Here is an 8,964-nt window from a genome sequence, read left to right on the forward strand (position 1 = left end):
GTGATACAGATAAGCTTAGTGTGTTTCGAATAATGGATTCATGCTAGAAAATGTAAGAAAATATTGTTTTCATAATGTTTTGCAAGTTTGCCTTGATAGCTAGATTATGTGTTATTGTTCTTGAATGCATGATGTGTGTTGTAATAATGAGAACCTAGGATTATGAGAGGATGTGGTCCATTGAATGAATCTAATGAAAAACCGTATGAATGTGTAGGATGAACATGTTGATTGAATATGAATGTCCTAAACGATGAACTGTTTGAAGATGTGATGAATATTTGAAATGCTACGGTTTGATCCATTTGATTTGGGAATTAGACAAGGAAACATGTTAGTGCAAATGTATTGGCTAGTACACAATATCATGAATATGAAATTCTATTGGATAGTACAAGTTGGACAGGTTCTAGAAGGATTTCATGTGCACGCAACCGTGTTTGCGAGTCGAAACCTTCGGTTGCGACTCGAGACCAACACGTGACAACTCGAGACATACTTCAAGGACTCGAGACTGGCAAGGTCTCGACTTGAGACTTCATGATCTCGACTCGAGACTAGACTCGAGACCCCTGAGGTTGCGACTCATGCCAGCATCACTCGAGACCGAAACATGATAACTCGAGATCTCCTGGTTGCGACTCGAGACCGCGTGTTCTCGAGTTGAGACCACCTTGTCTCGACTGGGCTGCCTACCTTGGTTATTTGGCCACAATGTGTTATGTTTGGACTATGTGTTTTACTGGCTACGTGTTAACTGTCACTGTTTAACCGTGTTGTTATTAGAGCAGGCCCAATAACTTAAATGATAACTGCATGCATTCTATGTGTTAGATACATGTAGGATATACGTGATTACTTGTACCCCCAAACCTGACCTATACTGGTAACCATGTTAGGACGTGGTGACCAGCAAGCTTGACCAAGTAAGCTAATCTGCCGAGCAACCCAAGGTGAGTTCACAACTTAAAGCATGCGTTCCCGGTGGATTGGGAAACGGAACTAAAAACAACACTATCCCCTTGTGAGGGATACAAACTTACTTTTCTTCCCTTGTTACTGGGAACTCATAGTTAATTAGTGTTTATACGGAATGCAACGGGCAACACTAACGAAACTCTATCACTTAAGTCCCTACTACTTAATACCGATTAGTCGTCGGGGCCAGGCGAACGGGTTATTAGTTGATAGCGCTATTTAGGTCTTACCAGCCTCACACCATGCCCGTGTATGGGATCGGGAGTGAACTAATAGACTCTGGCAAATCCGTCAATGATGATAGAACATTGACAAACGAGGCACTTTACGGAAACATACGGTCACATGAAGTATTCGGTATTGGAAAAACAGTTTAGTCGCTTACTTATGGGGTAGCTCCCCATGGCATGTATAAACGGATAAATTAACTAGTGAAACAAGTTTTTGGTAATTAAAAACTGGACAACTCGTGAACTCGCCAACATTTTTTTTGTTGATACCCTACTGCATGCTTTGCAGGTACCCAGTGACTCAGGAGCTTGCTACTTGGGGATGTGTAGTGGTCATCTAACCCATGTGTTGGGTTCTAAATAACTTGAACCATGATCTTTGTTTAAAATGTTTGGTTTATGCTTCCGCTACTTATGTTACTATTTGAACTTAAAACTTTTGAACTTGATTATGATATTTGCTAACCCTGTGGTTGGTGAATACAACTTTTGCAATTAATTAATTTGCTAGTATAATTGGTGGCTGGATCCTGGTCAGTCACGCCCTCAAGCGGATGTTACTCCGCATGTGGACTTTGGTGGTGTGACAATGTCCTTATGTAACGCTCAAAAACTCAAAATTTTAATTCACCAGTATATTTTTTTGTGTTATGGCATGAAATAAAATAACTAAGTTATTTAACTTAGTTAAATAATTAGTTAAATAAGTAAGAAATGGAATTGACGACAATTGTGATCAAATAACAAACAAAAGGGGCCGAAACTGGAGCATTGAATTGAAGTTTCTACAAAATAGAAACTTTAGGATGTATGTCACACCCCGTGGCAGATTATTGGATTATTGAAAAGGGCATGATGATTGTTCATAGCTCATGACAACTATTAAAAGTTTAGATATTATTCATGTCAAAATTAAACAATGTTACATAATCAAATAAATATTCAAATAATCCAAACAAAATCGAAGAATTGAAACATAAAAAAAAAATATCTGGTTTATTTTCTAAGGCAATCTCCTAAGTGTCCTCATCCTCGTTGATTCAAACCTCATCAGATCTATTATATCTATTATATATAATAAATGAAAGGTGATTTGAGCCACGTGTGTCACTTGATTAGGGCATCCTCAATTCCATTTTCCCGCCCAACAGTACCGCCCAACAGTACCATCCCTTTACTTCTCTCCTTAAAACACTAAGGGTGTGTTCCCGAGTTAAAAATCTCTCCCCATCCTTCCCCTCCCCTCCATGTCTTTCCAAATTGGAAAGACTATTATCAGGCAAAAAAAACCCCATTTTCCCTCCCCTCCCCTCCCCTCCCCCTGTTAAGTGGATCTCTGGAACACAGCATAAATGTTCTTAGTTGTGCTCTTTTTCATCGCCGAATGGTCATCAGCTTCTTCCACTCTCCTAAAAAACCCCAATCTCTGAATCGCCACATTCTTCTTCTTCACGCATGTTGTTCATCCTCTTCCTTCTGCTTCAAACCCTAAAACTCCATCCGTACAGAGACGATTCTTCATCTAATCATCTTTCACCCCTACGATTTGAAACCGGATTTGATTAATCTCAACAAGGTAAGTTTTTATTTTATGAGTCATATTTCATTCATGTATCTCTATAAACCAGATTTTGTTTTTGAGATTTGAAACCGGATTTGATTAATTGAAGTTCCCTTTATATTCTGATACACAATATCCGCTATACTGACAACATATGTTTTGTTCTTGCACGAGCTGTGATCACAATAATACTGATCGATCATGATTGGGACTTCGATTTGGATTAATTTTACTGTTTTTTTTTATGTTTTTAGAGTTGTGGGTTGTAGGAGTCTTAGGAATTAGGGTTTTTATTGGAAAAAATTGACGCAGGTTTTGGAAGCAGAGCGTGACTCAGCAAGTTCTTTTGAAGCATTGCCGTTTCATTATGTTGAAATCTCAAGGCTTCTTTTTGACCAGTGAGTCGCTTTTACATGTTTATCTACTTTCTATAGCAGTTTACTATTGAAAAAGCTCTGTAACAAGTTGTAATTGATGTAGTGCTCGCGATGACATGCCTGAAGTATATATGGTTAGTCTAAAGATCCTTGTGTAAAGATGGCCTTTATGAAACTCTTCTATATAAAACAAAACAAAAGTTTAAAAACTATTTATTTTTTAACGTTGAACAGGTAAGATCACTTATTGAAGACATCTAGATGTTCGGTTTCACAAAATTGGTACCGGATTGGAGAAGCTTTCATCTCGGACATACGCTTTGAAGGTAAAATAGTTTGCACACCTTTCACATTCGACAGAAGATGTTTTGTTCTTGCACGAGCTGTGATCACAATAATACTGATCGATCATGATTGGGACTTCGATTTGGATTAATTTTAGTGTTTTTTGATGTTTTTAGAGTTGTTGGTTGTAGGAGTCTTAGGAATTAGGGTTTTTATAGGAAAAATTGACCCAGGTTTTGGAGGCAGAGCGTGACTCAGCAAGTTCTTTTGAAGCATTGCTGTTTCATTATGTTGAAATCTCAAGGCTTCTTTTTGACCAGTGAGTTGCTTTTACATGTTTATCTACTTTCTATAGCAGTTTATTATTGAAAAAGCTCTGTAACAAGTTGTCATTGATGCAGTGCTCGCGATGACATTCCTGCAATGGTGGATGCACAACTTTATGCAATCAGTGGGACTATAGCTCAGTGGTACTTCTCCATAGACGATCCGAGGGTTAAACATCATATGACGTTCTCTAAGGTTTATTTTCTTGCAGTTTATAGGTTCTACACAATCATATGTAGAAGGGATGCTATAAAGATAATATCTTTGTTCATTTATTGTATGCTTTTTTTATAAACGTATTTGGCCTGTTCTCAGGAACAATACGTTTTTTTAGGACTATTGATTGTTGTTGTACGAATAGTGCGCAGGGCAGTTGTTACTGCAGCGAACGAAGATGCAAGTGGGTTGATCAACGTCGTTTTTAGATGCTATGTCAATGCCCTATTATGGAGATAATTTCAACTTCATTCATGTTTGCTTTGTACGTGTGCTTGGTGTTGTTGGGGAACATGTAATGTGTGACAACTTTTGAATTGGGTTTAGATTATCTATAAATATTCACCATGCATTCTGCTCTTCTTAGTGCAGTGGATGCAGAGTGTGAGAAAAATCCTTTTGAGGGTGCAGCTGCTGCACCAAAAAAGACTGTTAAAGCAACAGATTTTGTATCTTCTGTGTGCTGTGGTGGTTTGGATAGCTTGCCACGAGAGGATATAAGCAGAAAGATAACACTGGCTCTTCTTAAAGGATTGGAGAGTAATGATTGGAAGGTGATGATGCTTTTATAACGACTTTATTAATTAAATTAACAAATAATAAAACATAGAAAGTCATTTTGACATTGTTTTTGGTTTTGTTCAGGCCCATCTCGAATCTATTGAAGCAGTAAGTAAAATTGTGGATGAGGCTAACAAGCGTATTCAGCCTACTGGAATAGGTACTTTTTTTTGCATTTTTTTATATAATTTTGTTTGTTTATCATCTTTTACACGTTTTTGTGTTTTTTCCAGTGGAATTGTTTGGGGCTCTTAGAGCTCGGTTATATGACAGCAACAAAAACTTAATTACGGCTACACTGACTTCTATAAGTGCTCTTGCATCGGCTATAGGACCTGGAGTAGAGAAGGCCAACAATGTCAATAGATACGTCTATCTTCATTTATATATAAATAAGTTAGGTTATTGTAAATCCAAGATTTAACATTTAACAATAATAATAATATATGCTTTTCTTGCAGGGAATTTTGTCCGGTGTTATCAAATGCCTTGGTGACAATAAAAAGAGCACGAGAGAATCTACCATGATAACTTTGGATGCTTGGGTTGTTGTTACCCATCTTGATAAAATGGTATATGTTTTATTCATATCTAATTTTGTGCGTTCTAATTATATTTAACTGTATCAATCGTGACTTTTGGTTATTTGTAGGTACCATATATTACTGCTTCTTTGACTGATGCTAAACTTGGGGCAGAAGGACGTAAGGACCTTTTTGACTGGTTGTCGAGGCAACTTACAGGATTTGCAGAGTTACCTGATGCCATTCAGTTACTAAGACCAGTTGCTGTTTCTATGATGGTATTTATTATTTATAAAGACTACATTCGTTGTTTCATTTGTCAGTCAACATATTAAGTAGTTTTTGTTTACCAGGATAAATCAGCAGATGTTCGTAAAGCCGCAGAAGCGTGCCTTAGGGATATTGTTAGAGTTTGTGGAACAGAAATGGTGTGTAAAGCTTCTTACTTTTAAATTTGAATATTCATATGTTTTACTTTTGCATAATCGTTTTGAATCAATTTTTTCATCCACTGTAGGTCATGAAGAATGTAAGAGATATTCAAGGTCCCGCGCTGGCGATTGTTCTTGAACGGTTGAAGACACACAGTGCATTTCCAGAAGTGCATGAGAACACAAGAACAGTCCCAGCTGGACAACCATCGAAAACAGGTTCAAAGATTGGCAAATCAAATGGTCATGCATCAAGGCATGGAAGCAGATCTGTATCTTCGGTATTGATATACTATCTGCTATACTTTGTTCATATTAATCTATTAGTTAGGTTTTATAACGGTTGAATCTAAAGTACACGATTGTGATCTGTAAGTGACTTATCATCTCTATAACATTCTGGTTGTTTTGTAATCCTTACTTAGTTCTCAATCATTAGGCCAAAGTTAGCTTCGGGCTCCGTTGAATTAAGCACCCAACAATTCGGAACTCTTTTAACCCAGTGACGAATACAAGCGAAGCAACACATTCTTGCAGGTGATATTTTCCAGATTGTTTTAAGTCAGCGTTTTGAACGTCGAACGCTCGCAGATCCTTTCGAGATTTATCGCGCGCTAAGAGTCGTGAATCCAAGTCCGTACATGACTTATTTGCAGGTACATTAACATTATTCATAAATTAAACTTTTCCAGTTATTTGTTGGATCTAGGTTCGTTCATCAGGTTTGTTTGTTAGTGAAATTCTGTAGTTATTGCTTGCTTAAAATAGTGTTTTAAAAATGTAAATCATAATCTTAATTTTAATTGTATTTTACATAAAACCTATAGTTTTTGAAACAGTGTTTTAATCCGAGAAAAAGTGAAACCACTGTTTTGGGTTAAAACAGTGTTTTGAAACCAATTTTCAGTTAAAACAGTGATTGAAACCACTGTTGGGTTAAAACAGTGTTTTGAAACCACTTTCGGTTATAACTAATAAATGAAAGTTATTTGAAACCACTGTTGGGTTAAAACAGTGTTTTGGGTTAAACAGTGTTTTGAAACCACTTTTCGGTTAAAACAGTGTTTTGAAACCACTTTTGGCTTAACAGTGTTTGAAACCACTGTTGGTTTAAAACAGTGTTTGAAACCATTGTTTTAACCCAAAAGTGGTTTCAAAACACTATTTTAACAACACTGTTTTAACCCAACAGTGGTTTCAAACACTGTTTTAACCGAAAAGTGGTTTCAAAACACTGTTTTAACCCAAAACAGTGGTTTCACTTTTTCTCGGATTAAAACACTGTTTTAAAAACTATAGGTTTTAATTTAAAATACAATTAAAATTAAGATTATGGTTTACAGTGGTTTCAAAACCCTGTTTTAACCGGTAATTTCAGTTGAACAAAGTTGATGTTGGTGATCGACAAGTAAGTATAACCTACAGTGTTTAATGTGTTAATTTGAATAACCTTTTTACAATTTCCATGAAACAGCTACGCGATGACTTGATGACAATGCTCATTGCTGGCCACGAATTCCATAACGATGGGCCTGCTGCTGCTTCGCCAAATGGAGATCAGTATTATGACCCTCGCCGGCAACGTGATGAAGGAGGCTATGATAACTGATCAAAGCTGCATCTTCTGGTTTGTTTATTCTCTTCTATTTTTCTGTCGGTTGTAAAATTGGTCAAAATGGATTTGGGTCAAAACAATATCTTTCATGAACGTCTATAAAAGAATGTAGGAAGAACAAGTAAAGAAAGAAGGAATTAAGTAGAGGTTTTTATTTTTGAAACATTTGTACTTTGAAGAAATGGCTTACCGCCCGCTTTCCGCTGTGCAGGAGTACAGGGTACAGAAATTAACATCAAAATTCATCATAATCTTCGTCTATTCATCTTCGCCTTTTGTTTTAGAGAGTGAAAGTAACGATCTGTAGTGAGAGAAATCCCAGAAATTGAACTCCGGCGGAAATCCGAATCTCCGGCGAACCAGGTCTGAGTTATGGTGAAAATCCGAATCTCCAGGTATGTTTAATCGAAAATCAATTAATTTTATACTATATATTCGTTTCATCAGCTCATTTCTTTCTAAAATTTTGTTTGTTTCGTCAGCTCTTTTCTTCTTGGTTTAAATTTTGTGAGTTGTATCTTGAAAGTTTGATATTTCTGTTGCGGCCGAAAAATGTCCACTAGTCTACACTAAACAGGTCAGGTTTCAAGTTCCTAAATTATGCATTGATTGCATAGGTTGGGTCCGAGTAGAATGTGTTATCATTGACCAGACACGGTAACGTCCTTTTGTCCATTTACTACATACTTCAGACAACTTGAGTGTCGGAAACTCATAGCACATTTTAAGACTTTGTCGTCAACACTGAAAGATGTTGTGTCTAGTATCGAAAGGTTTTATGATACTTACAAAATGGACCCGGCAGCAATGAACCACCTGATAATCTCTGGCGTGCCTACTATAGTGGAGCACAGGGCAGCGGTCGCGGCCTTAGGGGTGACCTCCGTTGCGATAGTGGCGGAATGCGTGCAAAATTTCATTACTGCAATGGATTCGTTGAAGCTGAACATGACTGCAATTGATCAAGTTTTCCCTTTGCTTTCTGATCTGTCAGGTTCGCTAAATAAAATGTCGATTTTACCTCCAGATTTTGAAGGAAAGACGAAGATGGAGGAGTGGATCGGACGGTTAGCGAAGATGGGGGCTGCGGATGAGTTGACTGAGCAGCAGGCTAGACAACTTCATTTTGACCTGGAATCGTTTTATAATTCGTTTATGGCTGCATTACCGACAAGTGGGGCATGATTCTGGCATGTAATCTTTTACGGAGAAGAAATAAGATCACAGTTTTCGAAACTCAACTTTTGTCACTCGAGTCTGTGTTTGAAATACTGTTTTGTTGCCTAGAAGTGTTGATTGATTTAGGGATGTTTGGGCTTTTCTTTTTGTAAATTGTTAAGTTTATGGTTACAGTGGTGATTGCATCTGTACAAGCATATATGATAAATTTACATTAACAGTAAAACCCAAATTAGTATCTCTTCCTAGGTAAGTGAATAAGAGTAATTTACCCTAAATTATTTCCCAAGCTACCCTGCTCTCTAAGTTCATCTTCGGGACCATTTTAATCCCTAATTTCATCTTCATCAATTCTTCAATCAAAACACCATTGAATTGTGAAACCGTCCAATTGATGTAGTTGCACTTGATCCAGTCGCTGGCCGTAAAACTTTTATTTCTCACACTGCAACAAGAAAGAAAAATACATTTTGGTGGAAGTAAATTTATATTCATCGTGGAGAACAATCCAACTTTTCTCTGTATTCTAAGTATTAATTTGTTCAATATAACTTTAAATTATTACTAATGTGACACTTTTCTTTTGATTTGTTGGTTGCTTTGCTTCTTAATTTACCATGAACAACCGATTAAGAATAGTCATTCATCGAGTTTCAAAAGGTTAGCTAATGGACTAACTA

The 8,964-nt window shown here is 36.9% G+C and overlaps 1 protein-coding gene across 34 annotated transcripts; it reads left to right on the forward strand.

Annotated features, from left to right (window-relative positions):
* Positions 1-2,563: 2,563 nt before the first annotated feature.
* On the forward strand, positions 2,564-8,510 carry LOC110897796 (protein MOR1). 34 transcript variants are annotated; one of them, XR_004876875.1, is made up of 17 exons: positions 2,566-2,784; positions 3,082-3,167; positions 3,250-3,280; positions 3,381-3,750; positions 3,833-3,901; positions 3,970-4,239; positions 4,347-4,528; positions 4,620-4,695; positions 4,769-4,893; positions 4,997-5,107; positions 5,188-5,337; positions 5,413-5,487; positions 5,577-5,771; positions 5,930-6,146; positions 6,965-7,117; positions 7,317-7,500; positions 7,588-8,510. XR_004876875.1 is itself a non-coding variant. In XM_035981860.1 (17 exons), exons 6-14 carry the CDS (start codon positions 4,184-4,186, stop codon positions 5,954-5,956), a joined length of 1,032 nt encoding a protein of 343 aa, XP_035837753.1. In that variant the 5' UTR covers positions 2,568-2,784; positions 3,082-3,167; positions 3,250-3,280; positions 3,381-3,472; positions 3,650-3,750; positions 3,833-4,183; the 3' UTR covers positions 5,957-6,146; positions 6,965-7,117; positions 7,317-7,500; positions 7,588-8,510. The 34 variants fall into 34 exon arrangements, 13 of the variants coding, with proteins under 13 accessions (XP_035837745.1, XP_035837747.1, XP_035837750.1 ...); XR_004876871.1 differs by having other exon boundaries at positions 2,567-2,784; positions 3,381-3,472; positions 3,650-3,750; ... (1 more) ...; positions 4,120-4,269; positions 4,769-5,107; XR_004876872.1 differs by having other exon boundaries at positions 2,568-2,784; positions 3,381-3,472; positions 3,650-3,750; ... (1 more) ...; positions 4,120-4,239; positions 4,769-5,107.
* The last annotated feature ends 454 nt before the right edge of the window (positions 8,511-8,964 follow it).

This window comes from Helianthus annuus, chromosome 13 (genome assembly GCF_002127325.2).
Source record: "Helianthus annuus cultivar XRQ/B chromosome 13, HanXRQr2.0-SUNRISE, whole genome shotgun sequence".
In the NCBI taxonomy this organism is placed as follows: Eukaryota; Viridiplantae; Streptophyta; class Magnoliopsida; order Asterales; family Asteraceae; genus Helianthus; species Helianthus annuus.

Coding starts and splice junctions, on each gene's coding strand:
- LOC110897796 (XM_035981851.1), top strand. CDS start 4,184: ATGCTATGTCAATGCCCTATTATGGAGATAATTTCAACTTCATTCATG. Junction 4,270..4,341: donor TTGGTGTTGTTGGGGAACAT/GTAATGTGTGAC, acceptor TGCTCTTCTTAG/TGCAGTGGATGCAGAGTGTG. Junction 4,696..4,768: donor TATTCAGCCTACTGGAATAG/GTACTTTTTTTT, acceptor TGTTTTTTCCAG/TGGAATTGTTTGGGGCTCTT.